This window comes from Anguilla rostrata, chromosome 4 (assembly GCF_018555375.3).
Source record: "Anguilla rostrata isolate EN2019 chromosome 4, ASM1855537v3, whole genome shotgun sequence".
NCBI classification, from domain to species: domain Eukaryota; kingdom Metazoa; phylum Chordata; class Actinopteri; order Anguilliformes; family Anguillidae; genus Anguilla; species Anguilla rostrata.
In genome coordinates this window covers 27,233,807-27,251,686 of record NC_057936.1, presented here as the reverse complement: position 1 = coordinate 27,251,686, position 17,880 = coordinate 27,233,807, and the positions used below count along the sequence as shown (strand labels likewise).

Sequence of the window (17,880 nt, the reverse complement as noted above, 5' to 3'; positions counted from 1 at the left end):
GTGTCTACTGTGCCTGTGGTTTAACAGCAGTGCTTAAGTATAGATAAAGGAGAGCTGACTTACGGCGAAGGCCTTCCTGCATTGGGGGTGGGGAGTGGATCTGGAAGAGAAATTTGGATTTATAATGGGGAACAATTACTCGCAGACCGACTCGCACATGTTTTTAGACCGTACCACAGACCAGTTTAAAATACATCTCTACTCAGCTTGCATTCTCTGTGCTGAAGGTCAGCTCTGATGCCCCCGAGTTAATCACGTCCATTTAGTGCTATTTCTGTTTGACGTTTTCTAACGCATGAAAATTGTGTTAATTGTATTGCTGGCCTCGTGCTTGTCAAAAGGTCCACTGACATGCGCCTTGCCCTTCCAGCCTGTGACACAACAATCACCACAATGTTCCTGCAGGGTTTAAAGTCAAAGCAGGCTGGGCTCTGGGGCCAGAAAGGGACAGTAATTTTTATTAGAAAGGCTTTTAAAGAGCCAGAACCAATCTATGCACATTTCCCTCTCCTACCTAAGAGACCTTTTTTCTGTCTTACTTGTTTGCAGGAGATTTACATCACATCCACCCCCCCCAAACATGTGAAAGGTCAACCTTACAGGTTAAGGAAACTGACTTGTAAATTGAAGATTGCAGGTTTAAATCCCTGGTGGGGCATTGCTCTTGCACCCTTGAGGAATGTACTTGCCCTGCACTGCTTCAGTAAACACCAGTTCTATAAATGGGTAATATTCAGACTGCATGAGCTACATAAGCCTCCCTAGATAGGTGCACTGTTAAGTAAATAAGTAACTTAATATTAAACAACCCAACAAGAGGAGCTTTCTTGGTTGAGCTTGGGACAAGAGGGCTTACCGAACTTGACAAAGAGTACGCCGGTGGAGGACACGGTGCTGAAGCTGTTGGTGGCTACGCACTGGAAGTATCCGGTGTCGGTGGTGTCCAGGTTGCGTATGCGCAGGCGGGAGCCGTAGGCGGTGGGCCGGTAGGAGATGCGACGCGGCTCCTGCACCACGGGAGCGTCGTTCTTCAGCCAGCGGATGGTAGGGGGAGGATTCCCGGACACACGGCAGTGCAGCTCCGCGGTCTGGCCTAGCGAGGTGGTGATGTTGTTCATTGGGGCATCCAGCCTCAGGTAGTGGTCTGAGAAGGGGACAGCCACAGTCAGCATAGTTGAGCACAGCACAGATATACGCAGCAGTGCTCAGGTCCCCAGACTCAGAATCAGAGGGTTATCACTTTCATTAGGACTCAGAATCAGGGGCCTATCACTTTCATTTGGACTGAGAATCAGTGGGTTATCCCTTTCATTATGACTCTAAATCAGGGAGCTATCACTTTCATTAGGACTCGGAATCAGGGGGTTATCCATTTCATTAGGACTCAGAATCAGGGGGTTATCCATTTCATTAGGACTCAGAATCAGGGGGTCATACCTTTCATTAAGACTTTAATGAAAGGGGGTTATCACTTTTATTAAGAACACTGCTATAAATTGTTTGCAAAATTATCACATTTGTATAGATTGATAAAAATGGAGAATGGCATCAGATTGGTTAATTGATGATATTGCAATAATCCAATCTTATGGCACTTTCATTAAACTTTATTGTTTGTGTGACTTGGCAACCTTGATAAAGGATTTCTGGAAAGGATGCAAGAAGTATTTGACCTCAGAATATGCCAGCAACATTTGGGTTTAACTGTATATGAAACTGAAAAGCTTGCCAAATTAAATTCAAAACATAAAATTCACCATTACTGCCAATGTTAACATCGAGTATTTTTCATCTTGATCAGAACAGCCTGAGGGTTTTGGAGGGGAAAGCGTCTGGTATGAGATTTCCATGTGCTGTCCATAACCATTTCTCAAGAACTTGTATAAATGACTCTCTTAAATTCATATGGGAATTCTCCTGCTTTTTCTAATGCGAAATTTTAAGACTTCATAGTAATAAACAAATCCAAAAAGTGAATGCCCTAGAAGGACAAATGATTAATTCAAAATGTTTTTTATTCAGTTCAACTCGCTTCCAACATACTGCTGCCGTCTGTTGTAACTTTTGGTTTAATTGGCCTGGGCCACATCAAACAAAATCTTCACCTCTTCCATTCATCTGCAGTCTGTCTCCCAAAATGAAACAACACTTTCTCAGTTACAAGACATATATATATATATTTATGTGTGAGAGAAAGAGAGTTCAGACGTGAAGAAATAGGAGACTATTGTGTGTGTGTGAGAAAGAATATAAAGTGTGAATATATTTTGTGGCTGTCACTATGGTAGTGAATGATTTTGGTAACCAGTAACACATCTTAGAAAGGAAAGGTTATAGGGGTTAAAACACTAGAAACCAGTTCAAACTATTGCATATTTTGCCCCCCAAAAACCTGCTTTGCCAGGCATGATACATTTTTGAGGACTTAATAAAATAGATTATATATAACATAAACAGAATATCACCACAGTATCAAGCCTGCTGGAGAAGCAAACTAAGGTTGTGGTGTCTTCAGGATATTGGAGCCAGAAATAACTCTGGAGTAATTTCCCTGCTTCAGAATTGATATAGTGCCATAAGCTTAAAACGGTGGAAAGCAACCCTCATACATTTTTCTCCCATTTGTCACTGACACAGGGTGCTGAGGGTAGGGGCATGCTAAAGTGTGTGTGTGTGTGTGTGTCTGTGTGGGCAAGCTTTCTCCCCTGCATTTCTGAGCAGGCCTACAGTTTCCTGTGCCTTCCTGTTGGGTCATGTGACCCACCCCAGGCCTTTCAGTCATCACTGTTCTGCATATTGTTGGCAGCACGGTCAAGCACTTCACTCTCCCAGTTCAACTGGCATTATATTTTTTCCTACAAAACAAAAACAACTGATGGCTCTGAACAGACCTATGGAGTATGAAGGGAGTTCACTTCAGTATGCTAAAATCTGCTCACTGCCAGCTGCACCCATCCTCTTTCAATAGCACAGTTAACATGCAAACAGTTTCCATACTCAACACAGCAAAAAAATCTGGAAGCCCTTTTCTTTCTCTACCATCATTCTACTTTGTCACTCTTTGCTTCACAACTTCTGTTTTGTATTTACCCATAAAACATAACCTTTAAAGAATATTGAGAAAATACTTCTCAATTTGTATACAATCCGGACTATAAAGTCCTAAATGCTCAGAGGTACCTCAAATGAAAGAAGCTGGTCTGCAAACCATAATGGAAAGTGAGGGATGTGACTCTAAGAGACAAAATGAATGAAAACATACAATAAGCTGTACCCCCTAGGGTAACAGAGGCTACTGTACACACAGCTATGTGCAGGACACCCGCGTACACAGAATTCAATGGATTCATGAATCACAATAAGTAATTATGACTGTACTATAAAAGGCATTCAATTAAGTACTGCAAGATGAATGTGACCAGAAAAGCTTCATATAAAGTTCTTGGCCTTTTATTCACATTGAAACGAAATATTTATGCAGCATCGTCAGCTCATCACTATTTGCATTGGACTACAAAGGTTTGAGCACACTGAAGCAGACCAAAGGATTAGCACGTTAACCCTTTTTGTGTATCAACAATGGGCAGTTTATTACACTAACAATAAATCCTGTTATTAGAGGATTCTTTACATTCCTGCCAGTGCAACCTAAGGTGTGACAAAAGTTCTGTTCTAATTCCAGGATTGAACAATAGCACTTTAATCATGGTGTAAAAGAACACTCCAGTGCACAAGCTATTGCACAACATTTGTGTAATTATATTACATCGGAGTTGCTGTAACATAAATAAGTTACTCTTAGCTACACTAATCCCACCTGTGTCATAAAATTTTCTGAAAATTATTTGCCGTTTGGTCTTCAGACATCCAGTGAGAGGGAGTTTAATAAATGATTGGTTTCACTGTTCCTGTGTGGTTTACCAGAGGCCTTAGGTTCTCTGACCCCGTGCACTCATTTCCAAACTCAAAATAATGAAAAGACAATAAATGGTTGGGGTTCCTTTGGGAAGGAGTCTAGTCCCTCACAGATGTCATGGTGCGTGTCTCGGTATGTGCCCTACTCCCCTGCATGCTCATGGCAGACTCAACAAAGCCACATAGAGCTGTGTTAGTGTGGGCCTACCTCCCATCAGTCTAGAGCAGGTCTATGTCCAAGAGTGACCTGAAGGAAAGGGTGCTTTGCTTTTCAAGCTAATACTTCCTCGAAATATCTTAATCCCCATAAACCAAACACCGACTCACATTGTTAGAACAATATACAGAGCAATTCCTAAAAAAAAGGAGGAACAACGGATATTATTGAATTAGCTGAATGTTCAGGCTGCTCAACAGACCATTTAAACACACGCTTCCCTCTCAAAATAACGAATTTAGGATGTACGTGTCCTGCCCCCTTCTTGTCCTGCGGCTGTTTATTTAACAAGTCCCTAGAGTTGATTTGCAGCACTAACCTGATAATGAAATGACAGCATTACTGGGAGAGTTTGACATGGGAATGATACTTCAGCCATTCCTCAGGATAGATGGCTCTTTGTATGCTGGAGGTTGACATAAAGGTTCTACACTGTTGTTTTTGGTATGTCAAAACGGATAGCAAAAATGTAATGTAGTGGAGCTGCTTATCATCATGGTACAGTCTTGGCGTGTCAGTGTGTCAGAAAGATATAAAACTTTACCGTGACTATTTAACCATTTCAGGCATTGGCCTAGGTGTCAAAGGCATGCATCATGCTGGATTAATTGAGTGCCTAAAGACTCACTGGGCACACGGCCTTCTGTTATAATTCTCCACGAGTCTGCAAAAATGTGTGGAATTGACTGTGCCAAGACGTCCGGTTGGTAGAATGCTGAACAGCATCTCTTGTTAGCGGCTGTTATTCTTGATGCCAAAAGAAGGAGCAATTTATCAGTAGCAGTACACGCTAAAGTGAGAAACAGTTGTGTAACGGTCATGAAAAGGGCTTTTGCCTTCGACCACTGCAAACCTTTTATAAAATAATATAAAAGTGTAACCTCTACAGTAAGAAAGAAAGTTTAAAACATTATAAAAAGAATAGCAAAAGATACTGTGTCAGCAGATTATTGCGATAAGAAAGAAGAAAATGCCAAGTAATTCATTTCTGAATAGTAGTCAGAACTCTTAACAATTGCTTCAAATGAGTCTATTGTCTCCAGGGAGAAGGGAAATTGAAAACATGGCTATTTAAAGTCATGCATCATAGCATTTTATTCCTCCTCCTTTTGACAGCAGCATGTGATTGAACCAACACTGATGCTTTTCATGGAATTAAATCAGAGGCATAAGGATCCCTGTGGGTATGGGATCTGATCACTTCCAGAAGTCGAGTTTATGGAAAAAACCTTTGTAAGAGATGCCCAGGAACTTTCACCACTTTAAAAGGTTAATGAATTCTCACAGTTTGGCTCCACTGCATGGAGGGTTTAACACTACTTCCTAAAAAAAATTATAATGTGCCTTTAAATAATATCCCTATTTCTCCAAGTCATGCTTTTTATTTAGGAACACAGAGGTCCAGTCGTCTACTTCCCTCCCTCCCTCCCTCCCTCCCTCCCTCTCTCCCTCCCTCCCTCCCTCCCTCCCTGCCCTATTTCAGCCCTCTGACACGGACCTCATCGGGCACATTCAATTAAACATCAAGAGAATTTGCAGCTGAAACAATGAAACACTTGATCTGACCTGCTGATCTTCTAACCTCTAAACTGCTTGTGTTGGACAGCCTCTAAAAAGGGAACAATGGCACAGAGCAGCATCCATGCACGCTCTGCTGCAGCCCCTAATTACATTTAATAGCAACAACAGTTACAGGAGTGTTTTTGGAATATTTCTGAGTTCATCAACGAATGCAAGATGAAAAGTTATATCTGTTGACCTGCCAGCATTTGTACAAAATGTCTATTCTTCGCTTTACTTTACGTGGACTATTTACTGCTTTAATGGTAGGAAACCAAATCCCACTGAAATTTAAGCCACTGTTTCTCTGGTATTTATGTAATATTGCAATTGAGTAAATTAGCCTCAATTATTCTTCTTTTTGTTGCAATGGAATTTAGACTCAACCAATGGAGGAATCACAATGTGGAGTAGAACAAAGGAATATAAAGTAAAAAAGGAACAATGGAATCTAATGGAACTAGCATTTCCATGCTAAACCTTTGGTCTTTTTTCTACATGAAATGGTTGAACTGAGTCAGAAGTTAATTATAGCCAATACGGGTATCATAATCCCAAAGCAAGAGGGAGGAAAGAAATATGACCAGTGTATGGCTAACAAAACACCATGAGAATGTTTTTACTTAGTGGATAAAGTAAAACTCCAACGTCTTCAATTCTTTTCAAGTAGCATGGTGTGGGTGTGGGTGTGTGTGTGTGTGTGTGTGTGTGTGTGTGTGTGTGTGTGTGTGTGTGCGTGCATGCCCTTGCAATACACTTGAAATTCATTTGTTGGATTTAGTCAGTTTAGTTTCTTCAGTGTTACATGTGACAATCAGATTCGATATCGACTATCGTTTCCTGGAGCGCCACAGGAAAGTGCTAAACTGTAGACGACACATTTCTGAGCAAAGAGAGCGCAGACACAATGTTGGCAAGTAACGGAAATACAAATGAAAAATAATGAGCCTTATTCGTCAACAATCTTGGCTTGACAATGACGCATGCTGATAGTCATACCCTCTTTCATAAACATGAATCCTGTCTGAACTGTAAATCAAAATGAAACTTGTTCTGTAGACATAATATACACTAACCATCCTGCCCCCATCAGATTATGTAGCCTTAAGAATGTTTTCATACAGAGCAAACCCGAACAAAACAAACAAATGCATGTTCAAAACATTTACCTTTTTCTGCTTCATCGGAGATGTTCCAGGTAGAAGTGGCCACCACACTAGGGTCAGAGGGAAAGTCAGTTCCTGTAAGCGGGAACACAGGCTTATGATGAGGCTGCAGGTCACTCCAGCAATGATTCACATGAAAGGGCCAAAAGATTATTTGATTACGAACAGCATATCCTTGAAGCAGACCTGCAGTATATCTTCCTCTCTTATTAATGACTGTTCACAGTTTAGGTTTGAATCCATGAGATGCTGCCAGTGAAAACACAGCCTAAAATTATTTTTGTCATCTTTGCAATAGCAGACAATTCATATTCAGTGCCTGAAAGTAACAACATTGGGTCTTGCACAGCTGCAGGCTGGGCTGTGTGCTTTTAGTAGCTGTTTTGTCTGATCAGAGCATAAGGGCTGACAGAGAATGCTTGTTTGTCTGTATCTGGCTCTTGATTCCCTCACATGAAAGCCAAAAACCCATCCACAACAAAAATCAACTGAGCAATATATCATTCTGCACTTGTGCAGGTTATCCTTGGTAAGGGAATAAATTGTCAGTGCTGACAGCTGTGGGCTTTCTCTGGTGTAGTGGAGCACATGGCTATTCCCTTCTTATCCCCTGGTGCTAATTAACACCAATGAGCTGCACAGGAACAGCCAAACTCGAGTGTGCAGTGTAGCTGCACGCACAGGAGAGCTGTGACGCACACCTGATTTCATTAAGCAGACTGTTTATTTTCAAAAGCAGAGAAATTTGGAGAAAGGGATACTGTTCCCTTTTTCCTCCCTCCATGTCTAATTACATAACTGCACAATGATTTCAGGCTTGAGAAGAAGTTTAAATTGATGTCTACTTTAATGTGCCTAGCTACAGTCATCCTTATAAAAAGGTAAACTCTCTGCGGAAATCTAATATTTCCACCATAAACACAACTCTCGCTCTGCAACAGAATGCCAATGTGACTGTCTATGTGAAGACAGTCAGACCACCATACAAGGACACACCACCAGACATAAAACAGAGCAGGGCTGATGTAAGCAGAAAATGGTGATTTAAGTGGCCAGAATGAGCGCTGGAGAGAGGTGTGACTGTGTTAATTAGGTGTTAATCTCCTGTAAAACGGGCAGCGTGTTAGAAAACAAGGAACACTAATTGGTTGGGAATGAGCTGCCACCTGTTTGAACGTGAAGACATAATGGCCCTGCTGTGTTGTGGGGGTCCCTTGTTCTGCCACTGATCTATAACATGGAAACATGAGCCAGCCTGGATGCCTCAAGTATGTCCCCTGGACAGGAAGCTTGTCCATCTCTAATACAGATGATTTATGAAGCACAGATCACTGGGCTCTATTGATGCATGCAGTGCAGGGCGGAGGGAGGTCTCATGCTGTAGCTAACTGAAGTCTGTGCAGCTGTTTATGAACAGGTGGCCGAACACTCGCTGGGAGCCATTGGGGAGTGGAGCTATGTGTAAACGATCATTACATTAATATCCTGATGAAAGAGTATGTCACTTCTTACCCCACTGCTCTCCAGCTGTGGGGAGCAGTGGAGTCACGTGGTGTGGAAAACCGGGCCTTACAGCACAGCCAGAGCGAAGTGCCTACAGGGCCCGTATGCTAAGGCACGTCACGTAGCGCAGCAATATGCTTTCAGAAAACAGCATCAAGATCCAATGAAAACAATGCAGTGCAAATGTCAACAGACAAATTACTTCCAATTGCATAAAAATGTTCAGCAGAGCAGGCGATAAACTCATATATTGTATGCCCTCATAATGAAAAATTCCATAGATGATCGGCTTGAATTTATTTTAAAAGATCTGCTTAAATACTGTTGAACATTAAACCAGCACAGAAAGTTGGCCAGACTAACTGTTATTCTAGTCTTGATTAATTACAGCAACTTACATGTATTACCTTTTATGGCCCTCCATGCACTTGTTTATTAATTTCCAATTACTCTATTGGAAGACCTAATTGGGGTCCCAGGTGTCTACTGCAAAAAAAGGTTGTTTTAAATTCACAGGCAACATTCGATTCCTAAGATGCGCTAGTGATGGAGGAAGAAGTAGTCTTACTGGCAGGCTTACAGTCAGTACATTTATTTGTAGAGGAATGTCATGGACCACTGACAATATTGAGGGAATCTAGGTAAAGACTAGAACATTGAAGTCACTCTGGGAAGGGATGGAACAAGTTTGTGGAGGAATGCCAGTTGAATATCAAAACAGATGAGAAGCATTTCTCTACAATTAGCAAACATCTGTCAGCTAACCCATCATTACACAATCAAGAAATATCTTGAAAATTGCAGGGTAATTTTGAGATTAGCATTCTAATGCTTTCCTGCAACAAAGTCTGTTTTATTAGTACCATTTGTTAACAATGTCCTAAAATAGGATGGTCACAGTGTCTGCTATAGATGAAACAAGGCAGCCTGCTCAATTTAGAAGACCATTTGTTCTGATCATACTGGACATAATTAGGCTACACAGATACACAATAGAGAAAGTATGCTAAAACCATACTAAACATATGTACAATATTCTCACCCAGTAGGCCTGTTAGTCCTTCACATAAGCCTATATCACATTATGGGCAGCAACCATATCTGTCTAATAACATTGTATTTCCATCAGAACAGATGACATCATCTTAAGCTGACCTACTGAAAAATTATTAGGCAATGACTTAAGACTTTTTGGCACAACAATATTATGAAACAACTTGATAGGATGAAATAATGGATAATTGCATATTAAAGGTTACAGGCTAAGTACATTCAAATGCTTTTAATAAAGCTACAGAGAAGGTACACTATTTGACATGGATAATCCTTCAATCGCAATCCAGAAACATTTCCCTCATGTGTCTTTAACGTGTGCAATATCAAGAACTGATTTTATTTCACTTAAAGCTCATGGGAAGCTCATGTATGGGAAGCTCATGCTTGATTTAATGAGAAAGTTTACCTCTTTCATGTGCTGATTTGACATTGACTAAACTGTTAGTAGGGCTTGATTCTATTTTGTTAGCTTCATACTTTTATAGGACTTTACAAATTGTATAGTATCCTGCAAAAATTATCTAAGTAGGTCATCACTATTAAAGAGGAGGTTGGTTTTTTGTTAACCCAAACAACTGGCATAAACCTTCAGAAAGGAGAAGACTTGCCGTGGTATACCGTGGGGGAAAAATGACTCAAAAAGTAAAGTGAAATACAAAAAAAAACTGCTCCAGTGATGGTGTGTAACAAGAGCTGATCCAACAGTACAGTACAAACCGCCTTAATGAATTATTAAAGCAATTACCCCAAGAACCCCACTACAAATGGAAACTATGATCCTGGCGAGAGAAGTACTTATGAGAATAAAAACTTTTCATGTGGGGGAAGGGTGGGGGAACCAAGACTGATGAATTTGGTCGTAAACATTTTGTGGTCGGCTGAGATCCCAGTTTGCATCAAGTAGTTTATCTTGGCCTGCCATTTGCCCCACTGTCTTTGTCCTTATGTGAATAAATGCAAAGCCAGTTGGCCAGAACGACTCTGAGTAATTGCTGCAGAGTCAGGCGAATGGAATAAAGAAATCAAAGAGGAACCCACAACATTCCCACTTCTGAGGAAGGAAGTTGGTAAGGGCAGGGAAAGAGATCACGCTTGTACTTGACCACTCATCTGTGTGGTGACCAGGTCCAAATGAGGGGTCAAACAATCAGAGGGACACTGATCTCCATCTGAGTTTGCCTCAGCCCTGTGAGAACAAGCCCCCTTTCTCAATGAGCACAACGGTAACACGATAGGCTTGTACAGCAGTGCTGAGAACCAGGCAGGGCTGGTCAGTGAACCGCAGGAGCGGGAGACCACTGGAGGATGTCAAACGGGGTAACTTTTGGATCAACACAACAAATGCCAGAAAGACCTCTAGTCCTGGTGGGAAATAAGAACAGACTCAGATCGGGGCATACCTTAACCTGGAACACATGGGTCGTTAAAATGATGGATGACTTTAGGTGCAAATGCTAGAAATACAGACTGGTTGCTTTTTGCATTCAATAAGTGACACAGCACAGTGGACTCACAGACCACAGGCTTTATGGCATCATATTCTACTATGCCAATGCTCATTGACTACAGTCTCCAGCATTGAATGTTCCTCTACAGCAGAGGTCAGCAACCCTACGTTGCTTTGTTCTTTTATCTCCTCCCATGGCCTGTCTTACCACTGCTACGCTCCACACATTTTCTCACTCTGACATGCATCTCAGCTTACCTATAACACATCTCAAGCAAACCAGTAAACCACCACCTGAAGCTCAACTTGGCTAAAACTGAGATGAAAATTTTCCCAGCCAAGTCTGGGCCCCCTACTTGACCTTTTGCTCACCTGGATGAATGGCAGCATAGTGTCATTCCACTCTTCATCCTCTAGGAATTTCAGTGCAACTGGACAACAAACTGTCCCTCTCTGAGAATATAACAGTGGTATGCTGGGCATGCAGATTCTTCCTTTACAACATCCAAAGAATCCACCACTTCCTTACCACCTATCCAACCCATCTCTTAGTCCAGGCAAACAGGAACTACTGAAACTGCCTCCTCACTGCAATGTAACCTATGTTCCTTGTAAAGTGGGTCAGCAGGTTTGTGGTTTTCACTCTAAAATCAGCTGACAATTTAAACTCAAGAAACCATGTGAAGTGAGGTAATCATGTCAAGAAGTAATGGCTTTAACCAATTCAGTCCATCAGCTCTTCTCTTTTAGCTCTTCTGTTGGCTATTTCAAGCAATCTGTCTTACAATGTATTTACTCAGTGATCAGTCACATACACTACGGGGTTTTTATCTCCTGCATAAGAGTTTGTACAACCTTGGCATTTCTTAAATTCAATATTAGGTCTAGCAATTAATGTAGCAAAACAGAAGATGTTATTGCATTACATAAAGCCAATGCACGCATGCAGTGAAAAGTGCTAACATTATTTCTGGTGCCATTTGAAGGGGTACTGCTTGTGCAGACATATAGTATGTCAAAGATTTGATATCGTTTTACCATTTAATGGCACTCGGTTTAATGGTTTACAGTCTTTCGGCAGCTGGGATTATGCTGGATTTAGGGAATATTCCAAAATTCAGACATGTTACCACCCACTGTAAAACTCATTCATTACTCTGACAGGCCGGTGAAACTGAGCACTGCATGCCAGACTCACAGCGCGCTGAAACCCTGTTTATCGTCGCACAGACGCCACTCCGCTTGCCCCTCGGTGAGTATGTGACTCTGGTAGAAGTGAAGTGCGCTAACTCTAAAACCAGAAGGCCACAGAATGGCACATTAAAAACTTCTACATCCCATACTTTGGGGATATTTAACAAGAGAAGCAGCAGGGTTGATTGGATGGGAATTTCATTGAAGTGTTCTGACCTGGGCCTCAAATATCAAATATTTTTATATTAAATATTAAATATTTTGTTCTGTTAATGGACATTCTAACTTTTAGGAATGATGGAAGTCTTCAGAGCACATAGATATTTAATGGAACCCAGAGTGACAGTGGTATGTGTATTCACTGCTTTTCACCACCACCCCGACACACCCCACCCCCCACATGCTACATCTTGGCTCAACCCTCTCTTCTTAATGTTCCCAGCTTAGGCAAGGCTGCAGAAAGACCATGCCACAGCACATGCAGCCGAACACAAAGTAGCCTACATTGGGCCTCATTGAGCATAAATTGGCTTGGGCACATAGTGATTGTCCTGCATCGTAAAAGAATACTACATAGCATGCACATTCATACACCAAATATAATTATTTTCAAGGCTCTCATTTTTAATTGTCATTTATCTCTACTACTTGATATTCTAAGGAATAATTCCAATTATACGTTGCAGTGAGTGGCCTGGGTGATGTGTGCGGACCAAGTGACTACCTCTCTGCATGACTGCGACACATTTGGACATTTTTCTCATTCCTCTTTAAAGACACTGTGATATATGGGTTGGTCATCTGACCCTGTGTCTGCTTGATGTGGTAACGGCCATGGTTTGTGAGATGAAATGGAACAGACGGGATTCCTTTAAGTTTCCAGAAAAGAATATGACTTTTATTTGTACTTTTATTCTTCCGCAGCCTTCCAACACTTTTAGTCAGAACAGCAGACTGAGCCAGAGACGTCTGAGGTTTTGGCTATATCTTGCATGCTTTCCTGTCAATCACACAAATGGTCCCTTCATTATAATCCCACTGCAGGTTAGGAAAATAAGTGCCAGCATTCCAGTATGTTCCATTTTGGGGACAAAAGAGCAAATAAAAAAGGCAAGTGCTAATAAACTTTGAAAACCTGTTATACTCTGAATTGCAGAGTGAGAAATTAGTTTTATAGCTAATGATGTATGACCCTTGAATTTTTAATTTTTTAATATTTTTTTTACAAGGAACACACAAAAAATGTTGCTTTTTTAATTTGATGTAAAATAAATTCTGTATTATTTTAATGCCAGTTACAGAAACACCCTTTTTGACCAACTAGAAATGTGTTCTGGTCAACATATATAGATAGTCCACTATTTGTGTTTATATTAAGTTAATGTACTTGTTGTAGTACATGGTCCACAGGGGCCAGGAACTGCATATAACCTTCTATACATGTTCTGTATGACTATACACTTAAAATATTAATCACCATTTAAGGAAAACTAATTTAAACATGACTGAACAAGGAAAACATGAGCCATTTCCCTTGCTGTCTTTGCACATTAAATGTGCATTTTCTGGTGAAGTAAGAAAGATGCAAAACATCTTCCAAGGAAAGGAAAAGGCAGAGATTTTCCCTAACGGCACATATGAGTTTGCAATGGGTTTACTCAAAGGAGAAGGTGAACTTTCGATTAAATTGGGGGGAACAATCATCTGTCATCGGCCCAGTGCGGATTGGACTCTCCCCAAATGTATGAAGGAGAAGCACCCCTCGGGGAGGACTGGGTCAAAGAGTCTGCAGTTACCACACAAATGAAAAGTCTGCCAAAAGACAAAGCGTAGCGCGGAGCCCTGGTCTGACTGATGGACCAGTTGAGGAAGGAAAAACACACTGAAACAACAGACTGAGGCTCCATCGCACATTTACCATCTTCTTTAAGGGTCGACCTGAATGATGAATGGCCCATCTTCATACGCAATAAATTGAGTTTTACTAACTTCTGACTTGTTTTTTTTATTAAATAAAAATTTGTAACACTCAATTCTACCAGAGGAAAAAGGCCTGAACAAAAGGTTGTATGGACTTTGGGAAGCACCTTACACAATGCAGTATTTCTGTGGAGTGAACATGATGGAAGTATCAGGTGAGACGATGGAAATGGACTGGAAACGGTTAGGGCAAGATGGATTCAATGCGATGAGAGACCAGGGCCAGAGAAACACACTGGTCCCATGAAGCAGTCTACTGAAAAGCCCAGCGTTAGCCGTTTGTGCACATTCCAGTTCAGGAGGGCTTAACAGTTTGTGAACAGCAGATTCCATTATGTCGGTTTTCAGATATCGTGGCATAACAGCCGCAGGTGTTTCAACAGCTGAGGCCCCCAGCACCAGACCTGAGACGGTTGCCCGTCACCTCCCATAAACTCCGGTCGAGGTAGTACAAACTCCCCTCAACCCCAACTGAACAACCCAAGCACTCCGTAAACTCTTTGTAAACCGACGCATTAGTTCTCACAAGGTCTAACCCAGATGAGAGTGAGAGAGAGAAAGACAGGCAGTAGACACACAAAGATCTCTATTGTATTACCTCATTTCCTGTAAGGGCTTGCAGTGAAATCTCCCGGCTTGCTGAGATAAAATACATTCCGCATGTAATATTTTGCTGCTGTGCGGCAACATATTGTTCCTATTCTTTGCTCTTCATCAATATGCCAGGGCCTGGGCAGTGCTGCGAGGGTGATGTTTTAAATTGTTAATAACATACAGGTAACCAATACTGGCCTCCAGCTAGAGGAAGCTTCCTCAGACTGGAGCGGGATCTGGGCCTGATTAGCTCCTTTATTCCTGTCTGTGGCTAGGCACCTCACACTAAATCTGCGCCGTTTCATTTACATCTCAGTAATTGGGGACACATGTGAGCTCCGGCTTGCCCTCTCACCCTCCCCCCCCCCCCAGGACAGACTGTCAGAGCCCCGATAAGATCAAATGCTATGTTCAATTGAAACGTTCAGGAGTCAAAAGGTTTTGTTCCTTAATAAAACAACAACAAGGAAGAAAAGAAAAAGAAGGGATGGAACGGAAAGGAAAGGAAGGTTGGGGACTGCGTCTGTTCCCATATGGAACATGTTTACAATAATATTCTGCCTCACCGATAGTATCGTGTGCCTAAATTACGTGGATCAAATGTTCTCATCACAATATCATATTGTCCAATATTTGTCTCTATGGAAACAGATTAGATTTTCTCTTCTGAAAACGTAGCCTAGGATACATTTGCTATCTAATAGATTTCTTTTTAACGTGGTTCTCTTCCAAGGCAGGTTTATTGGTTTCCAAGAGTTGGATTTCTTTTTGCAGACTGGCCACTTAAAGAGAAAACCACGACCAACAGATTATGAATTCAAAAGGAATTAGGCTACATATTATGGCTTCCACTGGGAACATTGCCAAGGTGACATTTTGTCACATAATCATTCCAATTGATTGATAAAACATAATCATGAATAATTATGAGGCTGGGCTGTGTCTGATTATATAGCAGCTGCCAGCGCATATTTTTACCAAAAACGCTCCCTAGAGTAACTAAATTTTTAGTGAATGGACAATGGAACCCTGTATTGGCAAACTTTCAGATTGCCAGTCAAAGAGAGTAACAAGATCACATTATGTTATAACCTTATTTTACAGATCACATTTCTATCCAGAAATATAACAAAGAGATTTAAGGAAAGGTCTACTGGGTCACGTGTGTGGGGTATCAGATACTCTACCTATTTTTGCTAGAGTGCAACTGACCCCCCACATTTTGCCATGCATGGAGAATGCAGAAACACAGCAACAGCAAAGCAAACACCGAACACTTCACAATTACGGTGTGCTCACTGATCAAATTATATTATTTTCTGCTCTGTGAATTATTCTGGGGTTAATTTGAGGATCAGCGCCAATTGTTTCCCTATCTGCTGTCATTCAGTGAAATTAGAATTAAAACTTCAATTTACCTACATCTTTTGCATCAAAACCCTTGTGCCATATTTAATAATTTTATGTGGTTTCCCCCACAAACACCAAATATTCACCATTTCATAAACAGTAATTGTAGGATACTCTATCAAACAAACTAACAGCAACCATATGAGTGCAATGCAACAATTATCAGAAATGTGCATTTTGCAAATTATTATCTGAAGAGTACGTCCAGTCCAGTTCTATATGACTTGCATTACTTGCTCACAGTTGATCTCCATTCTGGCTCCAAACACCAGCAGTGCATTTCAATACATATGATTCTCCACATCTGGAATTTCGGCTCTGAAGTTGATCCTGTCTACATTATGCACTCTTTTGAAGCAGCCACTGCTGACAATACACAGAGGCCCGCCACCCCCCTTCCAAAATCCCTCCACTCCCCCGCTGCTCAGACTGTTTTATCAAGTCTCCAGTGACCAGTAATGAAAGTAAAAGGGGAGGTGCGTCCATGCACGCGTGTGTGCATGCGCGCATGTGAGGATGTGTGCATGTGTGTACGTGTGTGTGTGTGTGTGTGTGTGTGAGAGTGAGAAAGTAACAGAGATAAATAGGGAGAAGGTGAGGTTTGGAGGGTGGGGAAAGATATTGGCTTGTGAGGCTTTTAGACAATCTGTTCCTGCACTTTAAAGTGTATTAGTCAAGATTACTCAGCTCAAAGAATCTCTGACTTAAACACAGCAGCCCATAAATTAGAAGAGAGGAATGTCTAACTGTCTGCTCCAGCCCCTCCAGAAACACTGTCACTATTGAGGAAATAATTGCATAGTCCTTCCACATCACTGAAGGAGGGGTAAATGTCTTTGATTCATCCCCAGATCCATTGCTTTTTTCCTCCCCTCTTTCTTTCCCAGGCAGTTCATACATTAAATCATATACACTGGTGACCTTATATTTAAGCAAAAAAAGCACAGCACATTACTATAATTCTTGCTCGCTGTCGGCACAGCCTTCAAATCCATAAACAACGCGAGTTTATAATGTGCATTCTTCAGGAAATATATCATTTTATCAACCGTTTTCTATTTTCTACTAAAACCGAAGTGTTTTTTTCCAGCCATTTCCCACTCCAGCTTATAAAAGCCTAAACTTTAAATGAAGATGTTAAGTAAAAGCTCACACCCTCACTGACCTGGGATTGCTTTGAAAACAGTCCATTATTCATTCCTTGACCCTTCCCTGGCACAGGGACACCATCCCCGCTGCCACATCCCTCAGAGTGGGCAGGGTCAAGGCCCGCCGACCCCTCTGATGGCTTCTGCATGCTGGGGAGGGACTGGGAGAAGCAGACAGCCGGCCAGTAAAACACTAATGACTTTTACAGCTTGTGTAGTCTGTTTGTTCGGCCTGCCCACCAACACTCCTGCATTCATCCCAACAAAGAGGCGAGGCGCGGCCCCAGCCCTACGACACATCTCTCTGCTCCCGTGGCGACCCCGCTCACAATGGGCCTCGGCCCTCGCCGGGACAGCCACTCCAACCCTCCCTCCGTGGGCCACTCACTTCTGTAAACAGCAGTGGCTGAGCCAAAGCCCCTTTTCACCCACACAAAATTACAGGGACTTGACCTTGGCAGGCTCAACCTAGGGCCTGGAAGCCACACAACTTTTAGTAAATAAACCAAATGAAAGGACAATGTAGCTGCAACAAAACAGAACTTACTGGCTATTAGTAACTAGCATGTTTTCAGAAAATTCTGATTACAGCGCATGTTAACAGAATGTCACAGTAAGTTCCATGTCTGTTATTCAAAGAATTAAAAAACAAGCAACAATGCTTGAGAGATGAAAGGGGTAAGATTATTA

The 17,880-nt window shown here is 41.6% G+C and overlaps 1 protein-coding gene across 1 annotated transcript in view; it reads right to left on the bottom strand.

The window, feature by feature from the left end:
* ror1 (receptor tyrosine kinase-like orphan receptor 1) overlaps positions 1 to 17,880 on the bottom strand; it is an 87,897-nt gene that overhangs the window by 23,561 nt on the left and 46,456 nt on the right. Inside the window, exons 2-4 of the mRNA XM_064331930.1 lie at positions 6,862 to 6,933; positions 857 to 1,144; positions 64 to 100 (exon numbers count right to left, since the gene is read on the bottom strand). Coding sequence (XP_064188000.1) covers positions 64 to 100; positions 857 to 1,144; positions 6,862 to 6,933 — 397 coding nt within the window. The remainder of the gene's footprint in view (positions 1 to 63; positions 101 to 856; positions 1,145 to 6,861; positions 6,934 to 17,880) is intronic.